General features: G+C 54.5%; 6 protein-coding genes across 6 annotated transcripts; all 6 read right to left on the bottom strand.

Moving 5' to 3' along the window:
* Window positions 1-43: 43 nt before the first annotated feature.
* pex12 (ubiquitin-protein ligase peroxin 12) lies at window positions 44-1,761 on the bottom strand (the record flags this gene model as incomplete). Its single annotated transcript, XM_025669438.1, has 2 exons — window positions 1,604-1,761; window positions 44-1,539 (listed from the first exon to the last, which is right to left on the bottom strand). The coding sequence occupies exons 1-2, from the start codon at window positions 1,659-1,661 to the stop codon at window positions 44-46; spliced, it is 1,554 nt and encodes a 517-aa protein (XP_025533540.1). The 5' UTR covers window positions 1,662-1,761.
* A 429-nt stretch (window positions 1,762-2,190) lies between these two features.
* On the bottom strand, window positions 2,191-3,739 carry BO86DRAFT_384714 (uncharacterized protein). Its single transcript, XM_025670943.1, has one exon. The coding sequence runs from the start codon at window positions 3,708-3,710 to the stop codon at window positions 2,667-2,669; it is 1,044 nt and encodes a 347-aa protein (XP_025533539.1). The 5' UTR covers window positions 3,711-3,739; the 3' UTR covers window positions 2,191-2,666.
* A 488-nt stretch (window positions 3,740-4,227) lies between these two features.
* BO86DRAFT_351626 (RNA-binding ATPase activator ESF2) lies at window positions 4,228-5,556 on the bottom strand. Its single transcript, XM_025669437.1, has 2 exons — window positions 5,032-5,556; window positions 4,228-4,951 (listed from the first exon to the last, which is right to left on the bottom strand). Exons 1-2 carry the CDS (start codon window positions 5,487-5,489, stop codon window positions 4,339-4,341), a joined length of 1,071 nt encoding a protein of 356 aa, XP_025533538.1. The 5' UTR covers window positions 5,490-5,556; the 3' UTR covers window positions 4,228-4,338.
* A 347-nt stretch (window positions 5,557-5,903) lies between these two features.
* Window positions 5,904-7,672, bottom strand: BO86DRAFT_328188 (coenzyme A transporter). The gene is made up of 2 exons (XM_025668632.1): window positions 7,079-7,672; window positions 5,904-6,992 (listed from the first exon to the last, which is right to left on the bottom strand). Exons 1-2 carry the CDS (start codon window positions 7,292-7,294, stop codon window positions 6,012-6,014), a joined length of 1,197 nt encoding a protein of 398 aa, XP_025533537.1. The 5' UTR covers window positions 7,295-7,672; the 3' UTR covers window positions 5,904-6,011.
* A 616-nt stretch (window positions 7,673-8,288) lies between these two features.
* BO86DRAFT_7635 (DDT domain protein) lies at window positions 8,289-12,315 on the bottom strand. Its single transcript, XM_025677649.1, has 8 exons — window positions 12,153-12,315; window positions 11,826-11,901; window positions 11,662-11,727; window positions 11,454-11,597; window positions 11,298-11,400; window positions 11,223-11,239; window positions 9,548-11,163; window positions 8,289-9,435 (listed from the first exon to the last, which is right to left on the bottom strand). The coding sequence occupies exons 2-8, from the start codon at window positions 11,826-11,828 to the stop codon at window positions 8,376-8,378; spliced, it is 3,009 nt and encodes a 1,002-aa protein (XP_025533536.1). The 5' UTR covers window positions 11,829-11,901; window positions 12,153-12,315; the 3' UTR covers window positions 8,289-8,375.
* Window positions 11,729-12,700, bottom strand: BO86DRAFT_7641 (uncharacterized protein). The gene is made up of 2 exons (XM_025677651.1): window positions 12,153-12,700; window positions 11,729-11,901 (listed from the first exon to the last, which is right to left on the bottom strand). Exons 1-2 carry the CDS (start codon window positions 12,560-12,562, stop codon window positions 11,856-11,858), a joined length of 456 nt encoding a protein of 151 aa, XP_025533535.1. The 5' UTR covers window positions 12,563-12,700; the 3' UTR covers window positions 11,729-11,855.
* Window positions 12,701-14,355: the final 1,655 nt, after the last annotated feature.

Below are 14,355 nucleotides of genomic sequence, written 5' to 3'. Positions count from 1 at the left end.
ATCTTGTAAGTTAATACATACATAATCTTGAAAAGAAGTCTGTCTACACCAAGACTCTCCTCAACCCCTCCGTACCGCCCAACACCCTCCGCCCAGTAACCGGACATCTCCCCCTCCCACTCTCCCACTTCCCCCGCCGACTACCCTTCGCTTTATACTTCCCCTCCTCACCCTCCCCATCTCCAGCTTCACCCCCCGCCTGCTTAGCCTGTTGCGCCTCCAGCGCCAAATCCTCCTCCTCCCACGGCGCACCGGCCGCGGCCTCCCCGTCCATAAAATCAATCTGCCGCTGATGCTCCCCGTTCAACCAGTGGAACACACACACATAGCAGAAGACATAACCCGTCTGACAGGCCGTCGGGTTAGTCAGCGTGTTCAAACAGACGGGGCACGCCTGAGCGGTCTCGGAGTCCGCGGCGGGCAGTGGAACGGTGAAGATGGGGAGGTACGAGGATGCGGAGATGGGGATGCGACGGTCCTGGGGGTCTTGCTGCTGTGGTTGCGTGTCGCTGGTCGGGGACTTGAGGGCTGATTTCAGCTGCGGGGAAGATGCGGATGATTTCTCGTCGGCGTTCTTCGGATCTTTCGTGGTGGTGGTGGTGGTGGTGGATCTCCGTTGCGAGGGCGGGGTCATCCCGTTAGCCACCGGGGCGGGAAGATCCAGCACTTCTGTGGCTTTGCGGGCGAGCTGCCGCGAGAAGTCGCTGGCGTGGTACCATTCCAGGAACTTGAGGGCGAAGATCGAGGCCGGAAGGAAGTAGCGGAGCGAGGTGAGGAGTTGGGCGTGCAGGTTCTGCGGGCTCAGAAGGCCTAGGAGGCTGGAGCCGGGGCGGGAGCGGGAGCGAGAGGGAGTGGCGGGCGTTGGGGGAGGGTCGAGGACCGCGGCGATGGCGCGGTGGTCGGCGGAGCTGAGGCGGCGGATGCGGGTGCCGATCAGCCACAGGAACGGGGAGGAGTACTTGGTGTTGTCGAAGAGGTAGGCGAGGTTGAAGGCGAGGATGGTCAGGTAGTAGCCCGCGTTGAGGGAGGGGTAGATGTTCCGCAGGAACCATTTGTAGAAGTGGAAGAGCCGCTGGCGCAGGGTCGGCCGCGGCGGGAGCTCGTCGCCCGGGTTGTAGCGCGGCCCGCCGCTCATGATCAGCGAGGCGTGCGGCGCCGCGTGGATGTCGTACCCTTCGTCGAGTTTGCGCTTGAGGTACGGGATGCCCACCATGATGAGCAGGTTCTTCCACACATCCCGCGTGCGGAGTTTGAGGGCGTCGCGCACGGGGCCCGGAGCGCCGATCTGGGCGCGCGGGATCTCGCCATTCTTCGTGAGCAGGACCCGTTCGCGCTTCAGCGAGTAGAAGTTCTCCGTGAAGGAGCCGCCGAAGGTGCGGAGGTAGTATCGTTCGACGAGGAGGGAGAGAAGGGCGTAGATCTCATCGTAGGAGTTGAGGATGCGGAGGAGGTATCGCGGGTGGCGGTGGGTCGCGACTGCGAGGATGTAGCGGATGGATGGGGGGAGGAGATCGGAGAGCTGTTGTTCGGCGAGGAGCTCTACAATGCAACGGATTAGTTGGGGGTGGGTTGTGAGATAAGAGGTGGCTTGGGCTGGACTTACCGAAGAGAGACGGCTTCAACTCGTCGAATTCCTGCTGCAGACTCGGTAAGTACTCCATACTGTTGTGGCAGTGTCAGTCATCATCCCCTGAAGGGCGACCGGGGTGAATTAGAGGTAGAGTTGTTGGGGAAAGAGGGTAGAAGGATTGAGGAGGGAGATTGACTCAATGGTGGTCGAGACAAGATGCGGAGGAGAAGCGCCGGGGCTGAGCCGAGGCTTATCGGCCGGCCGCCTTCCACTCCGCTTCGCCCTTGCTGCTGATGATCCGGCAGATCAACGGCCTTTGAATGTTAACACTCTTATCCGCCAAATTCTTCGTTCCATGAAAGCCATGATGATCCTGAAACCTGATCCTGTCAACCTTCTCCGGGCACGTCTAGTTAAATATAGCCGATTCGAGGGTCCTCCCTGAGAACTGCCTGAAAGTTCTATTCCCAACGTAAGCTCCGTTGAAACTCCTTCATGAGTGTCACGGATCTTTGCGAAACCACCATCATTGATGAAATCCGGCATATCACGTCCATCTTGATCACGAATAAGTCAATTGGGCCCAGCAAAGATACTTGATTCTTTTCAACTCAACATCACGGCTATTGGCTGACATGGAGGTTCTGCATTGCCAAACATGCGAACGTGCAAAAGAAGTTCATGAGGATTCTTGCCCTAGATAGACCAGACATCTTCACGCCAGGAGGACTACATGACCGAGAACAAGACAAAAGCTTTCTGGTACATGAATTGAGTTGCTTCTCCTATTATACATGGTCCGACGTCTGGCTGAGATGTTGGAAATAAGGCCTGGATCACAGCCACAGGTCACCGTGATGTGGCTGCAGTAGCGACGGCGGCTAAGACAACTTTCCCAGCCGAAGTTCTGGAAGAACGTTCAAAGAGCACATGATGCTATCTTGGTTAAACAAGCTGAGCAAGCCAGGCATTCTCCATCACCACACTGACAGACACAGATTCGACACGCCCGAAAATCCGAGCAAGAAGTCTTACTATACTTCCGCTCCACTGCCCCATGCAAACCACACAGCAAGCGGCACACAGCCCATTCCTCTCACCCTTCGATGTCGTTTTTCGCATGCTCATTCTCTCCTTTCGACTCCATGGCAGCCGCCTGGATAGCCTCATCCCGGATCTGCATCAACTGTTCCAACTGTCTCCCCTCCGCGACCGGCTCCAGGGCTTCTACCGCGACTTCGGTACACCTTACGACCAGCCGCGCGACCTCCCCCTGCGCAGCAGAAACCGGAAGTCCCTCGCGCGCCATCATGGGAACCCACATCAGCACGCACTGTACCGCGCGACGCGGATCCCCCAGCTGCGCGTGCAAGCGGAACAGCATCCCGTAGTCCTCCGCGCTCCGCGGCGATCCCTGCAGCGGGATCCTGCGCCACAGCTTCCAGAAGGTCTCGTAGTCGCCGTTCTGGAACAGCATGGTCATGAGGCTTCGCGCGTCGTCGGGGTGGTAGGGGAGGTGGAGCGCGGTAATCATTCGTGAGATTCGGGTGGCTGCATCGTCGTCCTCTTGATCGCTGGCGGGTGTGCTGGGTGCGAAAAAATCATCATCAAGCGTAGCAGTATCGACCGTGGTTTTAGGCTGCGGGGGTGAAAAGATAGCGGCCTGGTAGAGCATGGCGAACGTTCCCATAACGAGGACCGGCGTCCCCTGGAGCGACAGGTACTCTAGCACACGCAGAGCCAGCTCTTTGTCCGCGTCCGGTACCTGGTCGGGGAACTCGGCATCGTCGGGGGCACGGGGGGTCAAGAGTGTGGAGACGACGGAATAACCCAAATGATCGGAGACGGCGCCTCCCGCTGCGGTGTGTTCTCCAAATGCTTCGTAGAGAGTCTGCTTGCTTGGCCCTGAGGGAAGCTTGTGGCGGTGGTCGGCGATGATAGCGTCGAGCTGGTTTGTTGTTGGTGGGGGAGATCTGCGCGGGTGTCGAGCAGGTCTAGAACTCGGCGCTGGGAAAGTATAACAGTGGATTTGGAGTAAACACGGAGTTTGATAGCGCGGTACTGTTGCGTTCTTAGATGAGGGTGATTTACATCGAACTCCTGATCTCAGCCAGGGCCTTCCAAGAAGGAGCCCGCTCATTTCTCTTGGTAGACGACTGCTGAGGATAGAAGACACGGTCCCATCACACAACTACTACTCAAAAGGCTGGGCTAACCGCCGTCATCTCCTCATCGGATGCGGGGAAGCGCAATGCGACTAAGCCTGAATGGGCTGAGCGCCCCACAGAAGCCCAGGAACCATGCAAGTGACAGCCGCCCCTACCGCCTAGTACACCGCCTGCAGCGGCAGAACGCTCGCGACCTCGCTACGGAATCCGTGATTTCTGGGATGAACAGGCCCAGAAAAAAGGTGGGGCGAAGTGGTAGGTTTTGGCGGTGGCAGAAAATATCCTCCCAAACTGGAATAGCTCCATCTTCGCCGGCGGGACTACAGCTACAGTACACTGCGCTTTGAAGATAGGCACAGCCAGACCAACTCTATCATACCACTAGCATACCCCCTCATCAATACTCGTAGACGACGACAGCACTCTCCTCAGTCACTACAAGCTACATCATCTCTCAGTCCTGGTCGCCAAAACCTTGAAGAATCGTTCATGAACATTGGGATATCGATAAGCCAACCAATCAAGCCAAGAAATGCTCCCTGTACAACAAATACACCCGCAACACACTCATATAGACCAACCAAACACGCAACACCAGCCTCAGAAAATCTTCCCCAGAACCCGCTTCGTATCCGCCCCCAGATCCTTGAAATCATCCGCACTCTTATCCCGTCCCAACTTGACCTCATTCTGCCTGAACACCCGCCGAACCTTGACATTGGCATCCTTCTTCTCCTTGCCTGCCGCAGCAGCAGCAGCAGCCCCCTCAACAGTTCCCTGGTCCTTCTCCAACCTCCGCCTCTCCTTCTCCTCATTCTTCCTCCGCATCCCATCCAACACCTTTCCGCGCTCCACCCCCTCCAAGAACACCTTATCCTCCTTCCGGGCCTTCGAATCCTCCGCCCGCTGCCGCGCCTCGCGCTCCGACCGCTCGCGCGAGATCTGCTCCTGGAGATCACTCCACTTGAAGCCCCGCAGGTACTTGAGGTTGAGGATGTCGTCGTGGTAGAACCCGCCCTTCCGGCCCCCGATAATGTTGCCATTCAGCGCCTCGGCGCAGAGCTTGGCCGTCTTCTTGCTGGCGAACTCCAGCCACCCGTCCGCGTAGGTCTTGCGCTTGTTCGTGGTGCGCCGCTTCTTCGTCTCGGGCGTCAGGAAGACGCGCGTGATCGGGCCGAAGCCGCGGGCTTCGATGAGGTTTTTGAGGGCGAATCTTCAACCAAAACAGTTAGCGGGGCGGGGGGTGTGTACACGATATTGGGGGTTTGTAGAACGGGGGGAATTAGGCCATACGGTTTGAGATGCGGCGGAAGCGAGCTGAGATAGACGACGCCGGTCTTGTTCTTCTTGTCCTTCTTGAGGACCGGGGATTTCTTCTGGGATGACGATGCAGTAGTAGCGGCGTCTTCGGGTGCGGCGGCGGCATCCTCTCCTGCGAGGTCTTCTTCGTCTTCATCTTCGTCCCCGGAGGCGTCCGTAGCAGCGCGAGTCGTGGGTTTCTTGGCCTTGGCCTTGGCCTTGCCCTTGCCCTTGGGTTTTTCATCCTCACTGTCCGAAGCCGCATCGAGATCGGAGTTGTCCGAGTCCAGCCCGTGCAGGTTGTGGGTGTCGTTCACGCGGCGCCGTTTGGCGGAGCGCAGCGCGCCTTTGCTCTGTGCTTCTTCGTCGGCGGCCGAGTCGTAGCCCTGGTCTTGTTCGTCGTCATCGCTGACGGCGAGATCGAAGGGGTCGTTGCGTTTGCGCGAGGTCATTTTGGCTTTGTTTGTGGGCGTGTTGGCTGCGCAATCTACCGAAAAGCGAAAGTGCTTTCGATGGAGGGCATTTAGAGTTGCATGGAACTTTTTTTTGCCGGGCGGCCGGCCGTTGCTTGGTCTGTGCACCGCCCGGTCGGGTGGGCCAATCGGGGAGGAGAAGTCGCGGACGACGGACTCTCCTCTTCTTCTTCTTGCAGCGGAAGATGGTAGATCATTCTATGTACAGTTCTACTTTGCACTTTTACATTAACATTTCAGATCTCTAAGAGCGGTTCGCAGGATGTATTTCAGATGCATACAATCAATCCAGAAACCAAACAATCTCTAGCATCAAACATGTAATGTATATGCTCTATGTACAAGACTCTGTACTCCGTCACCTCGGATGTCTCGGCGAAGGATGGGTATGAACAAATGGTATAGACACACAACTCAACTCTCGGTCCCCCCCCCCCTAACGCCCAAATCTTGTGGAAGATCTAGAAAAGAAACAACAGAATAAACAGATACATATGTTCGCTATATACCGAGGGACCACTTCAACCGTTCATAGACGAAGAACCCGGTGGCCGTCATGGGGACAATCTTCATATATCCAATCGTCAGACCAACCCAGAAGCCTCGGAAGCCTCGCTCCAGCATAATGGTGCGGGCCGTCTCCACGATCCCCAACCGATGGCCGTCTCCGACGACGCCTCCGACCTGCATCCGGCGCCGAATGACCTCCAGCGGGTACGAGGACGTCTGGGATACCAGCCCCGCCAGAGCACCGGAGGTAAGTTCCGCGGCGGCGGTCAGCTGTAGTCGTCGAGAGCCCTTCTGTGATTGGGCGGTCGATTCGGATTGGGGGATGGTGGTGTAGGGGGCGAGGGAGGGGGAGCGCAGCCAGTCGCCGACGGTGTCGTGAGTCAGGAAGGACATGCCAGCGTAAGGAAGCATGCCCAGAAGCGTCGGGGCGAAGCCACGGTAGAAGTTCGCCAGTCCCGAGTGCGGAACGGCTTTGGTTACGGCGGCAGAGACGGTCTCGGCCGTCGCCGTGATGGGGGCTTGCGTCGCAGATACCCCGCTGGACGTCGAGGGGGGCGTCACCCGTTCGTGGTAGATCTGGCGGAAGATGTCGGTGAACGAAGAGCGAGCGGTTCGTTTCGTCTCGAACGCTAATCGCACTCGGATCAACTCTAGCGGGTATGTGAAGAAGACCGACGTGATGCCCGCCATACTCCCGGAGACGAGTCTGCGCAGCGGCGTTTCCTTGTCGGGAGACGGGATCATCACCGCCCGGTACTGCTCGTAGGCAAGGAATTTAATCGCAGCGTAAGGGAAGATACGGAGGAGGGTCGCAGAGTGTCCCTTGAAGAGGCCTTGGAGGCCTTCGCGGCGTTTGATGTCTCGAATGGCCGCGACGAGGCCAAACCAACTGCCCGTGTATTTTGCAAATTGCGGATTCGAGGCCTGAAAAAGAATCTTGACCCGATCGAGGGGCGCGACAACGGTTTTGGCCTACGATGTTTTCCGCTGTCAGTCCATGCATCTACCGCCAGCTGCAACTTTTGAAATCATGAGGGGGGGGAAGGGGAAGAACCTACCGCACACCCCGCCAGACCTCCCGCAACACCGCTGCGTACGATATAGTCTACGCTGCGCTTGTTCACCTCTTTCGTGGCCCCGCGGCCGTTCTGTGCTTGGTGGGGGGAAGACGCATCGTCCACCGCGGTCGCCTGTGTCGTGCCCACGGCTAACCTCTCTTTTGCGTCACTGGTTGCTGGACCTCGGGCCGGCCTTGACTGAGCGACTTGCTCCATTGAAAACGGCTGTGTGCAGGGCTGAAAGGACTATTTGACTGGAAGGAGAGTAATTCGAATTCTGATGATAGACCGGTCAGCGGCGGCGCATAATCTGATACCGTCACCGGGTTCGACGCAGTCCTGGCGCGAGGTCGAATCTGAGGTTGTCGAGCAGGTCACGGGCTAACGGATAATGGCGGCCATGGATATGGTCGTCAAAGGTGATGTAGGAGGGAGGGAGAAGTTGGCGCGGAAGAATGTGAGAGAATGTGCGGGGAGGGGAATGTAGAGGACAAGAAAGGCCGCAGCAAACCGAGGGGGCAGATAAGCCTAGAGATGATCAGCTGGCAAAAGTCACCACATTGATCCTGCATTTGATTATTATTTGGATCGAACCAACGGTCGGAAGAGGCAAGACAGCATGCGCCTGAAGGGAAGGGCGGAAACTCAAGATTCAGACGGAGATGACGTTACAGCCCTGACATGCCGATACCTGCCGCCGACACCTATTCGTGCTGCAGTTACCGTCATATAACACCTCTGCCATCCGACTGGGTGGCGGAAGTGGATTTCTCCCTTTGGGGAGGCCAACCGTAGCCGAGTAATTATTCAGGCGCATCACTCTTGGTACCTGAGGCAGCATCGTCATCATCATAATCTAATCCCGCTGCTCTGCTTGCTGTCACTGCTTCCAGCTCTTGCGTTCACTATATATTGGCGATAACATACATCCTTCCCAAGAATACAAGCTACATGTGGAGACCATGTATTTCTTGGATGCAACCCTCTTCAAGGCGCGACAACTGCTGAATTCAATACTTATGTACTCCTCCCGTCAATGTTCAGTAGAGGGCCAAAATCAGATCCCTCGCTCTGCCCCCACAGCTTTCCTTCGATATGCATGTATATATAGGGTGAGAAGCTGAAATTGACAAAGGTAATCATGGTCACATCGCTCATGCAAGTTCTATCAAAAACTCCTTTTTCTTAGTAGCTATAGTCACCCAAATGTATAGCCTCGACCAGGCACAGATCCGATAATCCTATAACACCTCTAATCCCAGAACAGAAAATCAATGAAAACGAGACGGCGGCTGCTCTAGAAGTTGTAGCGTGTGCCTTGTCTAGTCAGGGGCTTGCCTTGGCGGTTGGTTGCCTTGATTTCTTTAGACTCGTCGACGGCTCGTTTGGCTCGTTTGGTCGGGCGTGAGGCATCCACGTGAAGGTGTCCATTGTCGTTGATGCCCGTATTGTTTCTCCAACGCATACAGCGATGCTTATTGTCGTCCACATAGGTCTTGTTGCGCGTCATGACTCGCTTGCTAGGGATTTCCTCTGACTCTGCCCGTTCTGGGGTCTGCTCCAAGTACTCCTTGCGGTTTCGCATGTACGTAGCGATCTTGTCACGCTGCAATTGTAACTCCTTGCGTAGCCTGGACTCTCGGTTACCACGGGAGTCTAGCCAGTCAAGCAGCTGCTCGATAGCATCTGGCTCGTCATAGTAGCCCCATTCGGTTGCATTCGTCAGTCGTGTTGCGCCTTCCTCTTGTTTCTTGCGCTCCGCTGGCGTGGTCTGGAACTCCTTGAAGTATTGCTTCTTGTATTCGTCGGATACGTCAATGAAGCCCACGCGTTCCAACTCATCCGGACCTTGGACCCATAAGCGGCCGTTCGCGTATTGTGCCTCGGCTGTGGAGCTGTTGGGCATGCCTCCATATGGCATCGCGTTTCGTTCAAACCACCAGTAGCGATTGCAGAAACGGTCCTTGCCAAGGCATCTGGTTCGTGGGCAGTCGGCTTCCCTCAGATCGTTGTCGATAACATCAATCTTATCTTCGAGCTTCTTAACTGCGGCTTTCTGATCTTCGATCTTTTTGAGCACTCTTTGATACTGCTTGGTTCCCTTAGGTTGCTTGGCCAATTGTTCTTTCCGCTCGCGCTCCTCTTCTTGCTTGCGCTTGCGCTCGAGCTGTCTGTCCAAGCCACCGCGAAGGCTCCGCTGGGGAGCTGCCTCTTGGTCTGAGTTGTCGGAATCACCGTCAATGCCGGTCATCTTTGAGTCCTCCAGGGCGTCCAATTCCGGCACAGGCGATGGAGACTTCTCGGGCTCCGGCTGGAGAGCCTTGCGCTCCTGGTGCAAGCGACGAAGATCTTCGAGACTGTTTGAACAACGAAAAGTCAATAAGGAAAGTTCCCGTACAAGCACAGAAACAGCAGCATGAATGATGTATAGCCAAAGTAAACGGGTGGGTGCGGATTCATAGTACTTACACTACTTTGCGTGCTTTCTGGTATTCGATCTTCTCCTTGCGGAACTCCGTCATCTGGTTGCTGCACTCCTCGAGGTAATTTCGAATCGCTTTCGTTTCAAGACTGAGCATGCAGATGATTTGCAATGCATGGATGCGAAGGTTGATGTCCATGGTGGCGTATTGGTACTGAGCGGTTTCCTGGGTTGGTTCGGCATCCAAGGGAGCAAGATGTTCGAGGATTCTGTTGCACACTTCCTTCATGCGCGGGCGGCCTGAAAGTCGATTGAGGAGCCCGACCATGACCAGTTCCCATCCACCATTCCGGAAATCCCGTTTCCGCAGACGCTCAATCCAGCCATACTCTCCAAACATCTCGGCGGCTCGATGAACTGGGATCTCCTCTGCGCTAGAACCCTCACGCTCTGCCTGCGCCTTCAGGTTTTCCGCTTCTGCCTTGGCTAGGCTACTCCGAGTCGTCATTCTTGTCACCACAGGCTCCGGTTCGGGGGTAGGCTCTGCCTCCTCCTCTTCTTCCTCTTCCGCCTCCGAATCGTCGGATTCCTCGTCAGGGAGTTCTGGAAGAGGAATCTGCACAGCACCCTCTTCATCCTTCTCCGCATTGACGAGCTTCTTTAGCACAGCGCAATGAATTTCAACAAACAGCTCACAGTCCACGTCCTCAGAAGAGAACCGCATGGCCTGAAAGAAGTCATCGAAAGTGAAGGAGTCCAGTTGAAACACCTCACAGTAGACATTGAGCGTATTCCACGTTTCCAAAAGACGTCCCACAGATTCCATCTCGAGAGTACTGTGCAGGAGCTCTTCATCATCGGAGTCATCAACTTCGTCGGTGGTCATATAGCGAAGAGCTGGGCGCTGCTTTTTCTTCTCGGGGTTTGGCGCAATATCCAAATCCTCAATAGGATACTTAATAGGCGGAGGTGTCGGCTCCTTCGGAGGTTCGACCTTGACAACCACGGCGGGAGGAGGTTGCGGTTGCGGTTGCGACTTCTTCTCCGTTTCCTGAGGCTTGGGGGGACGAGCGGCTCCGTTAGGCTTATGCGCAAGAAGGAACGATGGATTGCCGTTCAAAGACCGCTGGTATTCCAAAAACTGGGCTTCTTTCGAGCGAACAAGTTCTTGTTGCGATGGCTTGAGCTTTTGTCCCTTGACTGCGGGTTTCAGTTCTGGTAGTTGCTGCGAAGCGAAGAAGCCGAAGAAGCCCTCCTGGTCGGCCTTTTTCATAGCCTTCTTTTCGGCAACCTTGGCGCCATACTGCAAGTGCTTCGGTACTTCGGTCGGTATCCTGTATTCCTCGGCGATCGAAGGTTTCACCAACCAAGGAGCGCCATTCCACGACTCCCGCGTCACGTTGTTCTTGATGAAGGCGCGCAGCATTTGCTTGGTGAAAGTCTTCCGGTCTCGGGTGATATGGTCCTGATCCAGCAGCGCTTCCTCGTTTGGACGGTCCAGAACCTTAACAAGATAGGTACTATGGGCGGGCAGCTTGACGGATCCATCCGGGTGGAGTTGTTCGGCAAAGTTGGCCTTGTCCCTTATTATACCATGCAAACGAGTATTGTCGTCGAGAAGAATCAGAACGGGTTCCCCTGGATAGAAGTCTTGCTTAAATTCCTGCGGGCTGGGTCAGCATCCGTTTCCATCAGCAGGTCTATACTCCTTCTAGTATGTACCTCAAAGATCTCGTCCACTGCAGTTCGTTGTCAGTCTCAGCGATAGCAGATTGTAAAGGAAGAATTCAGACGAACCGAGATTGTCGACCCGCGACACTGTGGAAAACTGAATCCTGCGGAGAATTGGTTCTTTCAAGGCATCGGGGAAAGCACTGTTGACTTCACGCGATTCCTCCATCTAATGTAAGCTGTTAGCGGAGGTAACGTAACCCGATCACCTTTGTCACATACCTCGCTCTTCAGAGCCTCGAAAAATGTCAATCCCGAGTGACCCGTGATCTCACAAATGAATCGTTTCTGCTTGTAGAAGTCCATCCGCTGAAGGTAGGGTTCATAGTGAACGAAAACCTCGTTGGTCTCCGGGATGACCCAGACCTACAACTTCAATGAGCCCCATGCACAGACTGAATCGAAAATTCTGACCAAGAGATATACGCACTTCGGAGCTGTCATCTTCAATGACAGGCCGTGGAAGGTATTGGACTGGTTTCCGCTTGAACAAGACCTATGGGCACGCGGCGTGAGTTTTGTATTCGAACATTTGCGACCACCCCGCAAATCCCAATCAACTCCAAGCTTCGCGCTCCGAGCTCGCCGACGTACCATGGTCTCTTAGGTTGCTGTAGACACGAATCAATCGATCATAGATGGTTCAACGTTGTGCAGGTTGGGAACATGCCTAACATTTAAATTGTCCTGTTAGTATAATGGCGCAATGTTGCGAGACAAAGGGAATATCAAAGAGATTGAACACAAAGAGCAGTGCTATTTGCGGCGAGACAAAGGAAGAAATGATACTTCGGGACAATGCGCGCGCATAGTGGACTGGACTCGAAATAGCTTGCAAGGACTTTCATGGGACATTCTCCGGGAGGCGGAAGTGCTGGATGGGCATGGGAGTCAAATTGCAGAAGTATGTTGAAAACTTACCCAAGCGACGCGTGCTGGATCGCGCAACCCACGACTCCGCGGACTAGATGGGCGGAGCACGACACGAGAATTGAACCCGGGAGGAGCGTGGAGTCGCGCGAAAGGCCGGGATTGAATTGCCGATCTCTAAGCGGGAGAGATATAGGTATCCCAAAAGAGGCTCCTCTGGGGCGGAGAGGGAAATGCGACGGTGAGGGTGGGTGAGTGAGTGGGGGGGGGGGGCGAGCGAGGGAGTCGGGTAATGAGGCTGTCGAGAGTGTAGAGAGAGAGGGGAGTAAAGAAGAAGGAAGTGGAGGAGGAGGAGAAGAAGAAGAGGTCAAGGCAGAAAGGAGAAGCGGTCGCCGCAGAAGAACGAACGGCAGAACAGGAGCGGGCCCCATCTGGAAGAGGAGTGGAGGATCATGGATCATTTGCGGCAACTGAGCAACAAGTCCACCACGGTGCAGCAGCAGCAGTGCAGTGGGTGAGTTGCTGTGGGAGTGGGTGGGAAGGCCGCCGAGGAACGGAAGGCGGTGATTGGACTAGAGGAGGAGGAAGAGAACGGACAAGACGTTCGGGTCGGGCGGACTGACTACTTGAAGTAGGGGTAAACCTCCCCCCCGCTAATCCCCTTTGGGCCGACATCGCCCTGCCCTGCCCTTCTCCCTCTCAGTGCCCTCCTCCCTCTTCCTCTTCTAGCCTTCGCTGCTGTTGCCCGCCCTCCACCTCTTCCCCCACCACCACAACTCTACATGTATTTACACTCGTTCGACTCGGTGTTTTCACGCGAACACATCGGTGGGCTCGGGGTAATTTCCTTTTGTTAGTCTTTATAATCCTTGAACCGAAATCATAGTTCCATCTAGACCCAGCTGCGGGGACCATACTTCGGGCTCGATATCCGACAGCAACCACACCTCAAATGACAGCGCACTTTCATGAGAGATTGCGCTCGAATCGCCCGCGTTTCTTCTAAATCTCAGCTGCATAGCCATGTGCATGGATGATGAAAAGTCTATCTTGTCATGGCCATTATATCTTTCCATCTCGTCGAACACGCGACCTTAAAAGATTGACTCGGAAACGACTCCAGCTTCGCGGCCCACAGGTACATACATTTTCACGTCTCTAACAACAACCATCCAATAAACTAGATTGCGAGTTAGTATCTAACGTTCATTTCAAATAGAGATGAGCTATTCTTCCATCTTGCAGTGTGACTATATCATGCTCACACCCTCGGGCATCGCTGGACAGACTACTTCTAGTCAAACATCTTATCGGGTTTTTGTACCAACTATCGAGCACATCTTGTCGACTGCAGCGTGCATGATCACTCACTTTTTACTTGCTCGGCCATTTCCCTTGTAAAAGGCTAACACGCGTCTTTTGTGGCGAGACATCATAGGTAATCGGAAAGGCTCGCATTCGACGATTTGCCGAAACCATCTGATGCCCGACTGTTTTGTTTACAAGACCCCAATAGCTTATACGTCGATATAGACTCTCTCTCCCTCTTGATTATGTCCATGCATATTCACGCTGAAGAACGACAGTATCAATGCTTGGGCGGCGGTGAAATGATGCCTCTTCATCGGTCTATCTTGCTCAGATAAGTCCACCTCGAACATATAGTGGCTCATCTACAATGCCCTAGGGTAAGAACTGCTGTTATTGAGCTAGGACATCCAAATTTAAGAATGCTTACTAGCACATATGAAATGGAGAGACAATAGGAAACTGCCAGATGCAGATGCAGACATTGGACTCGCGTTCAGGGAGGCTTGAAAAACCGACAAAAATCAAACAGCAAGCTTATGAATGATGTCATAAGTGGCTTCTAGCTTTTATTTGCACTTTTCAAGGAGCCCACCATGCACATTGCCTCAGTCCAATGGCGCGGTGTGGACAATTCGAACGCGGTGGCAAGTTTACAGGCGAAGCCCCGATTCTAGAACTCCACGCCATAAAGTCTTTGCAAGAAAAAAGAAAGAAAACAGCAGTATCATTATCGAATAGATACAAATAAGTAAGGCTCCCCTGGTTCCACCAATCATTGCCTGATACACAGTTCTGCTGCATCACATCACGACAAAAAGTCCATCTGATCCCTCGCCGAACGGCAACCGATATCCCGAAGTATAAATCGAACACTTAAGACAAGCCACATGGCGTCGACCCCAACAAAAACCGCACAACCTCGAAATCAGATAAATTTACCTGA

This window comes from Aspergillus japonicus (assembly GCF_003184785.1).
Source record: "Aspergillus japonicus CBS 114.51 unplaced genomic scaffold BO86scaffold_1, whole genome shotgun sequence".
NCBI lineage: Eukaryota > Fungi > Ascomycota > Eurotiomycetes > Eurotiales > Aspergillaceae > Aspergillus > Aspergillus japonicus.
This window is presented reverse-complemented; position numbering and strand designations above follow the sequence as displayed.

What these genes read in the sequence shown, in the direction of transcription:
- BO86DRAFT_7641 (XM_025677651.1), bottom strand. Translation starts at nt 12,562, where the DNA reads ATGATCCATGATCCTCCACTCCTCTTCCAGATGGGGCCCGCTCCTGTT. An exon ending in ATCCAGCACGCGTCGCTTGG is followed by an intron (nt 11,902 to 12,152) that starts GTAAGTTTTCAA and finishes TTTAAATGTTAG; the next exon opens with GCATGTTCCCAACCTGCACA.
- BO86DRAFT_351626 (XM_025669437.1), bottom strand. Translation starts at nt 5,489, where the DNA reads ATGACCTCGCGCAAACGCAACGACCCCTTCGATCTCGCCGTCAGCGAT. An exon ending in CTTCCGCCGCATCTCAAACC is followed by an intron (nt 4,952 to 5,031) that starts GTATGGCCTAAT and finishes TTTTGGTTGAAG; the next exon opens with ATTCGCCCTCAAAAACCTCA.
- BO86DRAFT_384714 (XM_025670943.1), bottom strand. Translation starts at nt 3,710, where the DNA reads ATGAGCGGGCTCCTTCTTGGAAGGCCCTGGCTGAGATCAGGAGTTCGA.
- BO86DRAFT_7635 (XM_025677649.1), bottom strand. An exon ending in TCGAGGCTCTGAAGAGCGAG is followed by an intron (nt 11,401 to 11,453) that starts GTATGTGACAAA and finishes AGCTTACATTAG; the next exon opens with ATGGAGGAATCGCGTGAAGT. An exon ending in CAGAAAGCACGCAAAGTAGT is followed by an intron (nt 9,436 to 9,547) that starts GTAAGTACTATG and finishes TTGTTCAAACAG; the next exon opens with TCTCGAAGATCTTCGTCGCT.
- BO86DRAFT_328188 (XM_025668632.1), bottom strand. Translation starts at nt 7,294, where the DNA reads ATGGAGCAAGTCGCTCAGTCAAGGCCGGCCCGAGGTCCAGCAACCAGT. An exon ending in GAGGTCTGGCGGGGTGTGCG is followed by an intron (nt 6,993 to 7,078) that starts GTAGGTTCTTCC and finishes AAAACATCGTAG; the next exon opens with GCCAAAACCGTTGTCGCGCC.